Source organism: Cloeon dipterum, chromosome 2 (genome assembly GCF_949628265.1).
Source record: "Cloeon dipterum chromosome 2, ieCloDipt1.1, whole genome shotgun sequence".
In the NCBI taxonomy this organism is placed as follows: Eukaryota; Metazoa; Arthropoda; class Insecta; order Ephemeroptera; family Baetidae; genus Cloeon; species Cloeon dipterum.
In genome coordinates this window covers 2,484,224-2,501,558 of record NC_088787.1, presented here as the reverse complement: position 1 = coordinate 2,501,558, position 17,335 = coordinate 2,484,224, and the positions used below count along the sequence as shown (strand labels likewise).

Sequence of the window (17,335 nt, the reverse complement as noted above, 5' to 3'; positions counted from 1 at the left end):
TTTCGTCATTTTCGAAAGTCCAAATCTCTGGTTCTAATTATCAGAAATGCAAAAACTAAGCACCGTTAGACTCGTTTTAACCTTCCCTGACCAGCTGAAAGGTTTAGGGGTGTTTACAGAGGGTAGTTGTTTTGTAATTCTGAAGATTAGAATGAATTTTAACTATATTTCATCATTTTTCTCACACAAAATTATTTTTTACTCAAACAAATAAATGATTTATAACTATTTTAGCATAAAGAGCCGACATAAATTTTATTATATACCAAAAATAATAATTTTTTAGTTTTTTAAAATAAAACCATATAACTATTTATCACTGCCCCGTGTTTGCAAAGCGTTTAGTCACACATTTTGCGCCTATTCAGTGCAGTTTTGCAGCAGGTTCGCCGCTCGTTTCGAGGCGGTGCATTGCCAGGCGCATGTGAATAGGCGCTCGACTCGCTCGCTTTGGTGTCTCGGCGCCGCCGGCTATTTGCGCCATCAATTAGGCAGCGTTCGTTCGTTCGTTCGTTCGCTCGTGTGTGCATGTGTTTCTGTTTGCCCATGGAAATCCAATCTCGCGCGCCCGCCATAAAGAAACTATGCGGCCGTAAAATCTGAGCGCGCGGATGCAAAAAGACTGCAGACGAGACGAAAAATAATTGTATTTATCAATTAACAAATTAATGTTTGATGGAGTTCCTAGGAAAATTTAATTCGTTTATTGACGTGAACTAATTGAGGAAATAATTATTGGATTTAATTCTTGGCCAGCATTTTTTTTATCTTGAGGCTTTAAAAAATAATTTTCCAATCTCGGTTGGAGCAGAAATTGACGAGAGAGTTAATTAAAAGCGACAAGGCCGTGGGCGAGCGTGTCGTTTTGCCGGACAACAATGTAACAGCGCGACACTAGGTCATCGCAATAAAGAAAAACAAAGACGGTTGCAGTTAAATAAAGATTTAATTGCCCGCGGCAAACGGAAAAAACTGCTGAATGCCCATTTTTCGAAAAACAAAATAAAGAAATAAATTCTTAATATTTGTTTGAAGGTATTTGAAGGTTTGCAAATTATTTTAAACAATTTTTTGATAACAATCCGTTAGCTGGAATAAATATTATTCGAAAAATATCCAAAATTCTAATCTCCCGCTTGGAAAAATTGCCCTAAAAAATTCCAATTAATTTCCCACGACTCTATTTTGATATTTTCCCCCATTTTTAATAATTCTTATTAATTTTGTGTATTTTTAAAGTGTTTAAAACCTCAAAAAATATGAAAAAAATTATTTTTTGCTTAAAATTCGAGTTTTTTAAATTTTCCCATTTTCAGGGTAAAGTAGAAATCGTCTCAGGGGACTCACCCTGGGGTTGGCCTCGTTGTGCAGTCTGTCGACGGCGAGGTCCTTGGACTGCAGGTTTCTGAGGCGGAGGAAAGGCTTGGGGACAGCGGCGTTGCCGTTGGTGATCGGCGCCACGGAGCCGTTGGGCGTCGACATGCTGTCCGTCAGACGCGCGTCCACCGACTAATCGCGACTCTATCTCCGCAGACAAAGCAGCCGCTGCCCCACCACACCCCCGAGAAGTCATTATTAATTATATAGAAGAGGGGCAAAATTAATCTTGACCTTTGCACAAATTCTGCGGTGGAATTCAAAGAAATGAGAGAAAAAACTGACGTAAGCCGTGGCGGAATTTTTGTGTTTTATTTTCCCGAGTGTGTGTGTGTGTGTTGTGGCTGTCGTCAAGTTGAAGGTTCGCTAAGGTTATCGCACGCAAGGAAGCGTGCCTCGTCTCTCGCAGAAAACACGGAAAGAGAGAGAGAGAAAGAGAAAGAGAGAGGAGCAGCCGCGCACGTGGGGAGGTCGACCGGCAAAAATCAGCAGCTTGTTTTTTCTCGGGAGACTGTCTAATCGATTAGTAAAAGCGCAGCTTGATTTGCTTTTGATGGATTTTTTTTATTCGTCAAAGCGTTTACAGATTTATATCAAGGATTAATTTATTTTTATTAGTGAGAAGAAAAAATCAAACGAAATTTGAATTTTTCGTCAATCTTGTATTCGCTAAATCTCGGGTTTGAGCCATCAGAATTGCAAAAATTTCACACCAATCGACTCGTCTCGACCTCCCCTAGAGAGCCAATGTGTTTTGGGGGTGACTACCTACCCCTCCAACCCCATTTTGAGTTTTTTCTAGCTCTGTTTATAGAGAAATTTAAAAAAAAATAAAGTTTCTAGTTTTGCTATTTAAAATTTTTAAATCACTTTAAGGGGTGAATTGGGGTAGTTTGGGGTAGGTTTTTATATTTTTAAGAGAGTTTTGCCCAAAATAATAAATTTGCTGAAAACGATTTTTTCGTCATTTCAATGCACGGGGTGGAAGGGGGATGAGGGTAGATCACCCTCAAAATCCTATGAATTTATAGGGGAGGTTAAGACGAGTCAAATGGTGGGTAGTTTTTACAATTCTGACTGTTAGAACCGTAGATTTGGCTTTGGCAATATCGCCAAATAATGAAAATTTTCAACATTAAAATCACCAAATCTCAGGTTTCAAACATCAGAATTGCAAAAAAGCACTAAATTACACTCGTCACAACCTCCCCTAGATAGCTGATGGGTTTAAGGGTAGATTTATATAATTTTTGAGGGTTTTAAATTTTTGCTGAAAGCGATTTTTGTCGTTACTTCAACGCACGGGGTGGAAGGGGATGAGGGTTGATCACCCTGAAAACTACTTGGTTATTTAGGGGACGTTAATACGAGTCGAACGATGGGTAGTTTTTGCAATTCTGACAATTAGAACCCCAGATTTTGCTTTGGCAATATTGCCAAAAAATTAAATTTTCAATTTTTTTTTGCCAAAAATGTAATCGCCTAATCTTGGGTTTTAAACCTTAGAAATGCTAAAAAAGCACACCGTTCAACTCGTCTCAACCTCCCCTAGACAGCCGATGGGTTTAAGGGTAGATTTTCATAATTTTAGATGGTTGAGATCGCAGTGAAAAATTTGCTGAAAACGATTTTTATCGTCACTTTAATGCACTGGGTGGAAGGGGGATGAGGGTAAATGACCGCAAAAACTATTTGGATCTCTTGCAAAAGTTGAGACAAGCCGAACAGTGTGCAGCTTTGGCAATTCTGGCGATTAGAATCAGAGATTTGGTGCTGACAATATTGCAAAAAATGTCACTCGTACTAAATTTAAAAATTGAAATAGCATATAGATATTGACAAATACGGTTATATGGGCTTAATTATTTATTTTTAAATAGAAAATAAACGATTTCAAAGAAAAACAATTAAAAAATAAATGATTAAAGACCACAAATGATTTAAAACAATTCATATATAAATATATTTATTGCACGTACTGACGAGTGATGGTACCGGAATAAAAATAAACATAGAAGGAAAGGGAAGTTGATGTAATCAGAGTGTCGTTTATCGCGTGTGCGAGTGTCGCCGGGCGTGGATAAGCTCTCGGGACGCTCGCCGCCTTTATCGACATACGATGTGTGAGTGTGTGTGTGTGTGTGTGACCGAGCAATCAATCAATTGGCCAAATCAAGGGCGGCTTCTGTGGCCGCACCTTGCTTATCGTCGAACGCAAACAAAACACTTTTCGCCCAAAACTACGCTGCAGAGTGCAGAGAGATAACCAAAAAAAATGCACTGCAACCGAAATAAAAATGTGACATCACTATGCACACACTCGAAAATATCTGCTCGCATTAGTAATCACACACGCGATCGATTAATAATAAATTTATTTTAATAAATAATGAGAAATTATTAAATTTGACGGTGGAAGTTTCTATAATCATGGAGGATAAGGAAAGATCAAATTCCTTTGCGTAAAATTCCAACGCATTGGCGTGTGTGGGGGCGGCATTGCTTCTCTAATTGCAGTTAATAATAATTTCTGCCGAAAGACGAGACGCAGCGAGATATCGACGCAGCAGCCAGACCGGTTTTCTCTCCGGAGATTTATAATAATTACTGCCGCGGAGACGGCTATTTCTTTTTAAATTCAAAATAAATAATCAAAAGGATTAAGTGGCCCGTCAATCAAAGATTTAATCAGCATATTTATTTATTTGTGAATACATTCAATAAACGGCGTGGAGGTTTTTTTCATATTGTTGACAGAATTTAATTTATAAATAATTTTGTTTTCTCAGTTGACGCGGCGGCGGCAAAATAAACGTTCGACATGTGCTGCTGGCGGGATTCTCACGCCGCCGTCTTTGTGAGAAGATTTGCTGTACGCGCTGTCCGAAATCTCCTTGAACGCGCACTATTTTTTCATGCTCTCGATTTGCATGAGAAAATGCGTGCGCCTTTTTGCAATCTGCGCGCAAAACAAGTGGCCCCGAGGCCGCAGCGCGATTTTCGCATTTTTACGACGCACGCAGCAGACAGCAGAGAGGCTCATTAGATTCTGCGGCTGCACCCGCGAGACCGGATTATGCACCGACGACGACGACGACGGCGACGGCGACGTCCAATTAGCAACCGCTCGTAAAAAAATTGGAAATGAAAATCACGCAAATTAATTACTAATATACGCAGCAGGAAATATGCTTTATAGTATTAAAGATACCAATAAATGGCTGGAAATGGCTTTTGTTAGGTTGAATTTGCGGGGAAAATGGCATTTTTTATTTAATTAGACTCTACTGGACGCCATTTTAGGTGTCTATGCGCACTTTTTAACGATTTTAGAGACCAAATTAACTGTCCCTTTAAATAAGAATTTTGTTTTTGACTGTATTAAAATTTAAAAATAATTTATTTCGGTTTAAAATGTAAAAAAGCTGATCTGCGCAAATATGGCGGCCCTGAGGGTTCAGGTAAAATCAAGTTTGTAATTTCCCAGTAAATCTAATTAATTTGTAAAGCCAAAATTAGCACTCTTTTAAATAAAAAAACGGTAATCCATCAAGAATTGAAAAAAATTGCAAATTTTCGAATTCTACCGGTTACGCCCCCTTTTTTGAACATGCGAAATTAATGAATTGCTTCAGGGGCGACATAAGATATGAAAATTTATTAGTGAGAAGATAAAAAATAGTACTTTTGAGTCTTGAAAGCTATTTTTTTAAAAATTGCAGAATTTCGAAAGGGGTGTGTGTTTGGCCTGATTAAAATTCAGCAGTTGATAGTACCCGCATAAAAAAATATCGCCTGAGAATGTTCTAAGGATAAACCGACTTCGCCCAGGATTAATCTAAAAAATTAATTATATATGAACTTATGATACGGTTTTTCGTGATACTGGATTAATCTGTAGATTAATTTAAGAGAATAACCTTAGAATGTTCCAGGATTATTCTGCCGGGCTTTGTTTCAAAAAGCTTTAAAGAATAATCTTAGAACATTCTCAGAATATACTTATGGATTAATCTTTGGATTGATCTAGGATTAATATTTAGCGTATCAAATCTTAACTTTGTATTATTCTTTGAGGAAAATCTTAAAATGTTCTCAAGTTATTCTAATGTCATTTTAAGGTTAACATAAAGTGTGACAAAAATTATCCCTAAATAATTCTTAAAATTACCTTCAGAGTGTTCCTAGAATATTACATAATACTTTATTATTGCGATATAATCGGGAATTATTTAAATAACTACAAACTTAATTTAAATTTTAAAAATATGCATAATTTATTAGTTATCAATCACATCACATATATTATAGCTACAAAATTTTCTATCATACGATGCCAGCACCGCCTATCTTGAAGCCCAAACTGCAGAACTTTAACGATTGCATCTTTTTTCGTCGTGCAAAATGTCACCGGGGACGGCTTGAAGCTAAAAAAAGGGAGAGACTCTAAGAAAAAAATAAATAAAAGCTTATTTCAATTAGCTTTGCTTGGAAAATGGAAGGTTGTTCAAGTATGTAAAAATCATGCATAATGCTTTTCCATTTTCCATGCAAAGTCAATTGGATCAGAATGTGTAATAAAAATTCTCGTAAGCGTACAAAAAATGCCACCGCGATTTACATGGAAAAATTACATTTTTCATCACTGACTTACAGTTTCCGCCACCCAAACTTATTTATTGGGTTCTAATTATGATTTTAAGGACTGGCGAGAATCCCATATGAAAATATTGGTGGCGAAAACTGTATAAGTAGCGGCGAAAAGTGTAATTTTACGAATTTTACCATACAACCGTTGGATTTCAAAGTTGCGCGATCTGTTCTAATTTCTTTGGACGCTAATCTATAAAATGGGACTTACCCTGTTAACCGCCAGATCCAGGCCATCCGTCCGAGTCCGCGGGACGTCCGTGTTGTCCCATACTGGCGGCGTCCTGCGTCCGTTAATAACTTTGTTCTTTGATTTGAACGGCGGTTGACCGTTGACGCGTTAGACAAAGAGAGCGAGGCAGGATTTTGTAAGTCTCTTGCTGCTGCTGCTGCTCGCCAGTCCTGCTGCCAGCGCCCGTCGCCCCTCCCCCGCTCCACAACAGAGGCAGGCAGCAGGCATTCCATGCAAGTGCGTGCATGCATGTGCAGCCGCCGCTACCACGCGCACACTAAAATCGCCCTTTTAACCCTTTTTTGTCCTTCTGACCTTTATTTTCAATATGCTCGTTTGTCGGTAGCATTAATTAAGACTATTTGTGTTAAAAAATTAATTTATTAAATCGAATTTATGATTTTTTTTTTGCCTTTTTTAATCTGGGCAGCTTCTTTGAGAAAAGGCATCATAATTTTGTATTAGATAATGATAAAGGTTTAGGTTTTAATATTAAAATTTAATCCATCGACTTAATTAAAAAATATTTCCCAAAAAAATATTTTTTGTGATAACGATTTCAAAATATTTAACAATATGGCAGTTAATTTTCTTGATTAAATTATGTTTCATATTTAATTTTGTGTTTTTATTTGTAAGAAAAATACCTAAGTTCTTCTTTTTTAGGGTTTTTTAAAGAATATTCTAGGGATATTTAAAAAATATTTTGAATTAATCTCAGAATGATCCATAGAATAATCTGGGGATAATCTATTAACTTATATTCAAATTTTCCCTTTGGGATTATTCTAGGGATATTCTTGTAGATTAATCTCTAGATTGACTTTAAAACATTTTAAGGTTAATCTAGATTCATTCTAAGAAAATTCCAAAAATTATGTTTTTAGATTAATCTCAGAATGATCCAAAGAATAATCTGAGTATATTTTTTTAGATTAATCTCTAGATTGATCTTAAACATTCATAGATTAATCTTGATTAATACAGGATTAATCCTGGATCATTTTTTTAGATTAATTTTTTCGGGTAAATTTTGATTAATCTAGGATTATTCCGGATATTCCTGGGTTATATTTTTTTATGCGGGTAGCACCAAGAACTGACTAAATTCAGAAAGCTGATTAAATTTCCAGTGTTTTCCTATTGAGCAAATTTTTCTCAGATTTACCATTTTCGCGCAAAATTCGTTTGAAAATTTCAACTGGCCGTTAGACAACCTCTATTTTTTTTTAAATTCGAGAAATAAATTTTCTAATAATGAAAACGCAATTAAAATGAAAATTCAGTGCAATTAGGCAACCTTGTCTATTTACAAAGCGAGAAGCAAGAGCGGGAAAATTCGTGCCACGCCCCCCTCTGTTGGTCAATCAGCTGTTTTTCCCAGTTTTCTCCGAAATTTACAGCGCTCGACCGTGTTTTCTCACATGATTTGGAATGCTCTCGTTGAGATCTATCTGACAGTGTGTGTAGTTTTTCGGGGAAATGCGGAAATTTAGTGAAAATCGCAATTGCAAAAATTCCTTCGAGAATTCTCCATTTAAATAAATGCTAAATTTAAGGCCGATTTTCTCCAAAATTTTCACCACTACCTATTAATTTTTTTAACTGTACATGACAATCATTCCAATCACAATCTGACACAGTTAAAAAATTACCCGGACGCCATTATTAATGCGCAGAAAAGAATAAAATCGGAGACCGCGTTGAAACTGAAGAAAAGTCATTTTTATTGTCAGTGAAATGAGCTGTGAAACAAATAAGAATTTCTGTAAAAGAATGCGGTGCATCCTCGGCTCGGACGGGAGAAAAACTCAAACTCTCTGGGGTGGTGCGGAGATCCGAGGAGCAGAAAGGAAAAGGCGATTTGCGGCGCAGAGTGCGTGTCGTTGACAAAGATGCGTCGTTTCAGTTTGAAAGGTGCCGCACAAATGGAGCATTTTACCGAGCCAAAGAGAGCCATTTGCGGCAAAAACGCGCGCGCGGACACTGATCGAGCGCTCGCTCTCGCGTCTGCCCGCCGGGACCGAAATTCCGTAAACAGCGAATCCGCGAGACATGAAAAAGCGCTCTTTTGTAATTGTTTTCGAAATATAATGCCGCCGCATTCTTTCTTGACGCAACAGCGATGGATAAAAAATTACTGCCCCTATTTGCTTTTTATTTATACGCGACTTTTTAGTGCTCCCGGCCGCCACCAGATGGTGCAACAGCAGATATAAATATTTTACAGGCGTCTGTGCATCGCAAAAGTTCTTTTCAGACGAAGAATTTTATGCTGTGCACTTTGGGAGAGTCCGGAAATGATCCTATTTTGTATTGTCTGCCATGTTTAATCGTCAGTTGGGAAATTCTGTCTTTCATAACTATGGCAAATACAAAATGGCGTCTCTTTTAAGCGTTAGATGTTTGGGAATCCATGTTTTACGAAAGAACCGCGTCTGGTAGAGTGAAAATAGCTTCAGAAAAATGAATATTTTTGTTGTTATTTCTTTACCAACAGCTGATCAGCCCGGTAATTGGTGAATTGACCGTTAGATGGCACATCAGGCTAATGGAAATGTAACAAAATTTGCGGGAATGAAATTACTAGGTCGGCACGCCTCTTTTTCGACGCTTCTGATTGGCCGCTGGATTGTCTCCTGATTGGCCGCCATTATTTCGACGCCATATTGACTTCTGACCAGCGGGAACCCGAACACAGATCGCAATCTGGACCCCGGTGGGAATTATGACTGCGCAGAAGGTTTTAAATTGGGTCACGCATGCGCAGTGATGCGTTATGGCCTCTCAGTGAGATGAAGAACCGATCTGAACATACTGCGCATGCTTAAGATGCGCACAAGTTTACTGCGCAGCGTCAAAACGGGTGAATTTTTGAAGCTGACTGAATAAACTAAAAATAATAAGTTATATATCCTGATTTGCCTCCATTATTTCGACGCCATATTGACTTCTGGCCAACACAGATCGCAATCCGGACCCCGGTGGGAATTATGACTGCGCAGAAGGCTTTTATTTGGGTCACGCATGCGCAGAGATGTGTTTTGGCCTCTCAGTGTGATGTGGAAGCGATTTAAACTTACTGCGCATGCTTCAGATGCGCACAATTTTACTGCGCAGCTTCAAAATGCGGGAATATTCAAACAATTAAAAAAAATAACTTAAGCACCTTGAAACCCAGAAGAAGGTTTTGTGTTCAAGTCATGCATGCAATTTTAGATGTTTTTTACCTCTCAATAATATAAAAATGGCAGCCAATGGGAAATTTTCAATTTTTATGCAATAAATTTAAAATTATGGGAAATTAGTTAACTTCGCCTAAACCAATTATTTTGTGTTTGGGAAGCAATTATAATATTAAGACGGTTTTTTGGAACAATTTATTTTGAATGTCCGCCATTTTGAATTGTTTGTGCTTGCTAAAGACCCTGAAAATTAAGATTTGAAGGGAAATTCTTCTGCAATAATTAAGTTTTCCGACTATAACCTTATAAAAAAATATTTTCCTCATTTTTAAGGCGGGAAATTTAAATTAAATTCACTTGAGTGCACCTTTAAAGCTTTAACTGCATGCAAGTGCACACTTTCTCCTGATCAGCTGCGTATATAGAGGCCGAATTTGTTTTGGTCTCGAGATATCGGATTGTTTGGCCACATGGGTCGTTGAGGATTCGTTTGCAAAACACGCTCGGCTCGCCGCTGACGGATTAACTGCGCGCCGGCCCGAGAGAGAAGAGAAGGAGCTCGCTGCTAGCCTTTGCCTCCAACACAAACGCAAGAGAGCAATGTTGATTCTCGACTCGCGGCCAATTTAATTTACCCGGAATCCTAAATATTCGTGCTGGAACCGAGTAAATAAAAGCAGAGACGAGCTTCTGGAATAGTTACATTTTCTTCTGTCTCGTTTAATCAACTGCATTTCTTTCCAAAACTATCCAACAGTATGATTTAATTCAAAAAACAGCAGGAATGTGTTTGAAACAATGGAAATATCTGGTGACCTGCATATTTTCTGTTGCTAGCAACTCGATTTCGGGCATCCGCTCGTGAAATCGTGTGTGTGTCCGTTCGTGCGCATCTTTGCCACTTTTTTGCACGTGTCTGCCCGTGCGAAATGTGCAATTTTCAGGCGGGCGACCGTTCTGTGCGTGACAACTGGCCGCCCTTCCGAAAATAAGACAGCTGAGAAGCCGCCCGATGCGCAAAAGACAGAAAATTAACACGCTCGGAGCTCAAATAAAAGAAAAAATTATTAAAATGAAAAATGATAATTTTTCTGAGATTATTCTCCAATAAATTAACTTAATTTTCGGTATTTGAATTTTTCCCGCTAAAATTTGAAATTTTCAGAAGAATTTTGAGAGAAAACAGTAAATTTTCGTAAATTTGTGGCCACTTTAACGAAACCTGACGGGCACTGTGTTAGTTCGATCTATAGAATTTGTACACCTTTGGAACGGCCAAGTCGAGCGCTTTCAGAATATGTGCAATTTGACCTTTTCAAAGGTACCAGGGTCGTCAGGAACACATCAGGATACACCCTGAGCACCCTGATGGCTTCCAAAGGGGCAACCTGCACGTTTTCTGAAAGCTCCCGACTAGGCTGATCCAATGGTGAGCAAATATTGATGATTGAACCAAATATTAAATAAATAATCGATTTTTTTTAAAAAAAGGTAAAAAATGGCGCTTGTTCTATTTAGAAAAATTTAAAATAATTTTTTTAAGTATTGAAATTATTCAGGGTCAATTTTATCCTGCTGAAAAAAATTTAAATTTTTTACCAAAATCACTTTTTCAGGCATTTCAGGGTACTCCCTGAGCGCCCTGATGTCTTCCAAAGGGTCAAATTGCACATATTCTGAAAGCTCTCAACGTGGCCGTTCCAACGGTGTGCTGATCATACAATTGAAACGAATACAGAACCCGCCAGGTGTCATTAAAGTGGCTAAAAAATGGAATTTATCGAGAATAAATTCGATCGCTTTCAAGACTCAAAAGTACTATTTTTTATCTTCTCCCAATTAAATGTTCATAATTTTTCTCCCCCGAAAGCAATTTATTTCCTTTGCTAACCAGTTAAATTCGAAAAAAATTGAATTTCTTGTAATTTATAATTTTTTTATAATAAAATAACTCCTCTTTAAGAGTGGACCAATCCATTTTTTTTGTATTTATAAAGATAAACTTTGTCCATAAGAGAGAAAAGTTTGGGGCTTGTCGCCGGATGGAAAAGTGTTCTTGCTTTTAATTGTGTGCGCGTCTAGCTCTCGCGCGGCCGCTTTATTATCAGCATTTTGGTCGGGCGCAACGCAACGCAAAGCCGAGCCAGCAGGTTATTTTTTTCTCTCTCTCTCTCTCGGACTGACTGAGAAGAGAGTCGATAATTGCGGCGAGAAAAGGTGCGAGAAGAGAGTAATCCCCGGCTCCTTTTTATTTTGCACACGTGCTCGATTAGGCCATCTCATCTCTGCGCGCGGCCTCTCATTTTCCGCCGAAAACACACCCAGAGTGCTGGAAACGTACGTACGCAGCAGAAGCGCACATAAACTTTACTTCTGGCTGCACAGTTTGCTCAGCTCTTAATCAGCTTCCGTAATTACATTGCACTGCTTTTGCAACGCACCTTGTTGCCGTTTCTGCAAATATTTAACCTGCGCGCAAAGTCAAAGTTCCTTTCCTTGCCGGAAAGGAAAATATTATTCCGAATTAGTTTTTTTCATTTAATTCTAAAAATGCTGAACTAAATTAATTCCAAATTAGGTTTTAAATAAAAACCGTAGTCGCATAAATATCCTATGTCAAAATTTATATTTTTTTGCCATTTTTTAAATTTAGCAAGCAAAGTTCTGGAAATTTCTTGTTGTCAATGCACGAAATGATCCCTTAGGATTCATTTCAAGCCAAAATTGAGCTAAGAAGCGGTGTAATTTTTTATTAAAGTGCCTGCAATGCAAAGTTTACGCTGTCTCCTTACTTGAAATAATTTTTTTTCCCCAACAAAGAGTTTCCCTAAAAGGTTTTACACGTTGTTACACAGATCTCGACGAGAGGAATTGAAATTTGCCAAGAAAATGTGATCAAGCGCTTGAAATTTTGGAGAAAATTTGAAAAACTTGAATTTTAACTTTTTTATTCAAGCAAAAATTTATTTAAAAAAAATTATTTCTTTGAACAATTCAAATAATTTTCGATTTTCACCCTATATCAATCCACTTAAAGGGGATTTTTTCCACACTGCAAGTCAGGGGTGAGAAAATGTCACTGCGCTGCAGTGAGAAAATCTCACCCCGCCGTATGTCACTATACCTGGGGGTGTCAAAGGTGAGTTTTTCGCACCGCGCAGTAGTGACATGCGGCGGGTTGAGATTTTCTCACTGCAGTGTAGTGACATTTTCTCACCCCTGATTTGCAGTGCATATTTCAATAAAAACGGGTCAAAAATCGCCTGAAAGAAACCCCTGAATTGCAAAAAAATTATTTATGCGGGTTTTTAAAAACAGAGTATTTTTATAAATGCTCCTAAATACACTAAGAGAGAGAAAATTTTAATAATTTTTCAAAATTTCTGACTTTTCTAGCTCTAAATGTGTCTTTTTCAAGGTTAAATTTGGAAAAAAAACTCGGAAAAATCAATTTCCGGCTGTTTTTACATGCAAACCCTTTTGAAAATAATTAATTTTAAATTTTTAAGGTTGTACTTGGGGGTAGGGGTGGATTTTTTTATCTTAAAAATAATTTTTTCAGCCCTTTTAGTGTCGTTTCACTTAAATAAAATTGAATCTGGACCCAAAAGGAATTTTTTTGTCAATCAACACTCGATCGGCAAAGTAAGACTGTTGATAATTTCTGAGATTTTCGTGCTGGTTACCGTATCAAAGCGTCTTTCGAATGATTAGTCCGACGTGCTTGACATAAATGGACATTATCACCGAATTTCAGATCAGTTTGTTGATAACGACGCTCCCTAAATTGAAATGTGCTGAGGCAAACGAGGCCAAAATTATAAAAATGACTAATTTAATAATTGATTGAGGTAAAGAAAACGGAAATTGTTTTCAGTGGTCAGCTTGGAAATATCGAGCCGCGTTTGATTTGCAATTCATGAGGATATTGACTTTCGGTTTGTATAAAAATTGTTATGGGGAAAGCAGAGCTCAAAAGACGCTGTAAAAAGGGAAAATAAATGATTTTTGTTTCAATTTATCTCCTGGAAAATGACGAGAAAAATTTTTTAAATGAGTTCCAGCGAATTTCTGGTGATTTTAATTTTTCTCCGTCGCGAAAATGTGTAAAAACCCAATTTCTAGCAGTTTTTTAAATACCTAAAATAACTGTCATTTTAAATTCAGCATGTTTTTTCTGTTAAAAAATTAGCAGTCAGAAAAAAGGGTCCTACCTCTACGACTTGCTGGTTGAGAAGGTCGAAGGTCTCAGTCTGGTTGAGGAGGTTGCGCAGGCGGATGGGCTTTTTGTGCGACGGCGACGAGTGGTTGTTGCAGGGCGGCGACGGCGACGACGGCCGCGCCAGCAGGTGCTCCTTGTCCCTCATGAGACCGACGACTGCCTTTCCTCCGCGCGTCCAACTAACCCGCCGCCCTGGCTGCGCGCATGCACCCGCCTCGGCATGCAGTCGCCCCCCCAGCCGCCGCCACTCCACTCCGCCATGAATGAACTGCCGACGCGCGTCTTCTCTCACACACACACACACACACACACACACGCACGCACTCGCCCGGCCGGCCGCCGCGCCGACGGCACCTCTCTTGCTGCTCATCGCCGCTCTTGCCCGCGCGTTTTTTTATTTTTAAATTCGATTTTTTAATTTTTTTTCCACTCAAATGGACAAAGTTTTGAGCAAAATCTTGGGATTTGTTTATTATAATTTTTTTGACAAGGGAAGGTTGAGTTTGGGGTAGATATTTATTAATTAAAAAGAAATTTGAGATGTTAAAAAATTGCTGAAAATGATTTTTATCGTTTTTTTAATGCACGGGGTGGAAGGGGGATGAGGGCTGACAACCCTAAAATTCCATTGGATATTTAGGGGAGGTTGAGACGAGTCGAACGGTGGTTAATTTTTAAAATTCTGACAGTTAGAACCCTAGATTGAACCCTGGCAATATTGCCAAAAAGTGAAATTTTCTATTTTCGAGAAAATAAAAATCACCAAATCTTGGATTCTAACTGTCGAAATTGCTAAAAATGCACACCGTTCGACTTGTCTCAAACTCCCCTTGGTAGGCAATGCGTTTAAGGGTTGATTTTTATCATTATTAAGGGTTGATAAATTTTGCTGAAAATGATTTTTTCGTCATTTCAATGCACGGGGTGGAAGGGGGATGAGGGTTGATCACCCTCAAAATCCTATGAAAATATAGGGGAGGTTAAGACAAGTCGAACAGTGGGCAATTTTTACAATTCTGAGAGTTAAAACCCCAGATTAAGCCCTCACAATATAGCCAAAAAATGAAATTTTCAACTTTCGCGAAGATTAAAATCACCGAATCTTGGGTTCTAATAGTCGAAATTGCTAAAAATGCACACCGTTCGACTCGTCTAAATCTACCCTAGATAGCCAATGCATTTAAGGGTTGATTTTTATTATTTAAGAAAATTGAAAAATTTTGCTGAATGCGATTTTTATCGATTTTCCAACACGCTGGGTGGAAGGGGTTGAGGGTTGATCACCCTCAAAACCCCTTGGCTACCTAGTGAACGTTTAGGCAAGTCTAACACTGGCTAGTTTTTGAAATTCTGACTGTTAGAACCCCAGATTAGGCTTTGGCAATATTGCAAAAAAAAAATTTTAAATTTTCGCCAACACTCTTATTGCCAAATCTCGGGTTCAAACTGTCCAAATTTCTAAAACTGCACACCGTTCGACTCGTCTCAAACTCCCCTTGGTAGCCAATGCGTTTAAGGGTTGATTTTTATCATTATTAAGGGTTGATAAATTTTGATGAAAATAATTTTATCGTCACTTAAATGCACGGGGTGGAAGGGGGATGAGGGTTGATCACCCTAAAAATCCCTGTAATATCTAGGAGAAGTTGAGATGAGTCAAATGGCATGTAGTTTTTACAATTCTGACTGTTAGAACCTTAGATTAAGCCTTAGAAATATCGCAAAAAAATTAAATTTACAATTTCCGAAAAAATTAAAATCACCAAATATTAGGTTCTAACTGTCAAAATTGCTAAAACTGCACACCGTTCGACTCGTCTCAACCTCCCCTAGTTAGCCAATGGATTTAAGGGTGGTTTTTACACAATTTTTGAAGACAAAAAAAAATTAAAATAAATTTCGGCTTTTCTTAAAATTTATAAAAATTGCTCAAATTGTCTTTTCGAAATATTTTCACTGATGCACAGTAGGAATTCATTAATTATAATAAAAACTGAAAATAGATCTGAAGTATTTTTAATCCTGAAAAATATCAATCTCACTTTTAATTTAAAAATCCCGATTAGTCAGGCGTAATTTCAATTTATCAGCGCAGTTTTTGCAGAGTCAATTTTGTGCCGGAGCCAAGAGTAGATGAAATTTCAGCTTTGACAGACTTGTTTTGCGGTCGCACACACGGCAGCAGCAGAAACATTCGCCACTCTCATTCTTCTGTGTTTGTCCCGAGAGACTCGGGTTACGCGCCCGCCCGCCCGCCCGCCCGCCGATCCGAGAGAAGGAAAACAAGAGAGGCTGCAGGCAACCAACAGGTCCCCTCGATGTTTTAGGCAAATTTGCTTTGGCTCTGTTTTTTCCGTTTCTTTCCTTCCGTTCAACGGAAACAACGCCCACAGTAATTTAAACAAAATCTCTATCAAAATCAAAGTTAATGTTTATAATGAAGAAGACGTTCTAATTAGCAAATGGTGTAAGTTTCATTGAAATTTAATCCTGAAGTCTTTGAGTATATTTTGTCTAAAATTTTTTGCCACTTAAAACATCTGTCTTCAAGCGTTTGGCTCTTCTTTTAAAAATAATATCAATTCATCACATGCAATCTAGGCTTTAAATTAATGTTTATTTTGAAAAGAACATGCTAATTAGCAAATGGTGCAAGTTTCAATGAACCGATTGAGTCGTGTTTCCTCTGGGATAAATTTTTTATGCCCACTTGAACTCAGCCAGAAATGCATTTAAATCAAATTAATATTCAGCAACAGGAAATGTAGAAAATATTTTCTGGATAAGTGTTATCACGGAAATGATAAGTCAGTTGTTACAATATCAATTTTTTATTTAAATCTAACTTATGTTAAACGGGATTGTGTCAGGATATATTTGATGCAATTTCAAATTATATGATTTTCACGACAATTTTTCAAAATTAAAGCTTTAGAGTTCACCAGCATGAACATAGTAGAGGTGTTTTCCCATCGAGCGGATGAGCATTTCTTTGCCACATATTTTGCATTTTCCACGAGCGCGATCAAAGTGTAAACGTTCAACATGGAAAACAAGGTCACATTTCCGGAAATACCTCTTCTTGCAGAAATCACATTCAAACTGACTCGCGATCAAATTATGTCTCATGGCCAAATGGTTTTTCAAATTCGAGAATCGAGTGAAGCTTTTGGGACAGTGCGCGCATTGCTTCAAAGTGGCAGCGCTGTGTTTGTATTTCAAGTGACATTTCAAGGTTACAGCGCTTTTGTAGTACCTCTTGCATGGTTCGCACTTGAATCCAAGATATCTGTGCTGCAAACCACGCCAAAAATCAATTCTGTGTTTTCTTTTCTCGTGGTAATTTAACGATGACATGTATGCGAATGTCTTTTGGCACTTGCCGCATTTGAATTGATTTTCTTTGCAAGATTCCTTGTGCATCTGGAATAAACCTGAACAGTCAAATCTGTTTTTGCAGCGATTGCATTTCTGCTTTTTCAGGTGGTGACCAAAATAGTGTAAAAATGTCACTTCTTCATCGCAAATGAAGCAAATTTTGAACGAATGATCTTGTTGGTCATGCATCTTCAGCAATTTCGCTGTTGAAAACAACTTTTCGCACTTTTCACACTTGATTGTCTTTGGCAAATGCTTCGCTGCTATGTGTCTATCTAAAGTGTCAAACGT

The 17,335-nt window shown here is 37.9% G+C and overlaps 1 protein-coding gene and 1 long non-coding RNA gene across 4 annotated transcripts in view; both read right to left on the bottom strand.

Annotated features, from left to right (window-relative positions):
* Nos (Nitric oxide synthase) overlaps positions 1-13,871 on the bottom strand; it is a 77,071-nt gene extending 63,200 nt beyond the window's left edge. For 2 of the 3 annotated variants that reach the window (XM_065478201.1, XM_065478202.1), the window contains exon 1: positions 13,659-13,871. In XM_065478201.1, the coding sequence (XP_065334273.1) occupies positions 13,659-13,811 (153 nt within the window). In that variant the 5' untranslated portion in view covers positions 13,812-13,871. Of the gene's footprint in view, positions 1-1,347; positions 1,506-13,658 lie in introns of those variants that run through there. The other variant, XM_065478203.1, reaches the window with a different exon arrangement.
* On the bottom strand, positions 5,630-6,503 carry LOC135936688 (uncharacterized). Its single transcript, XR_010574357.1, has 2 exons — positions 6,239-6,503; positions 5,630-5,804 (listed from the first exon to the last, which is right to left on the bottom strand). It is a non-coding gene; the product is annotated as an uncharacterized LOC135936688 (long non-coding RNA).
* Positions 13,872-17,335: the final 3,464 nt, after the last annotated feature.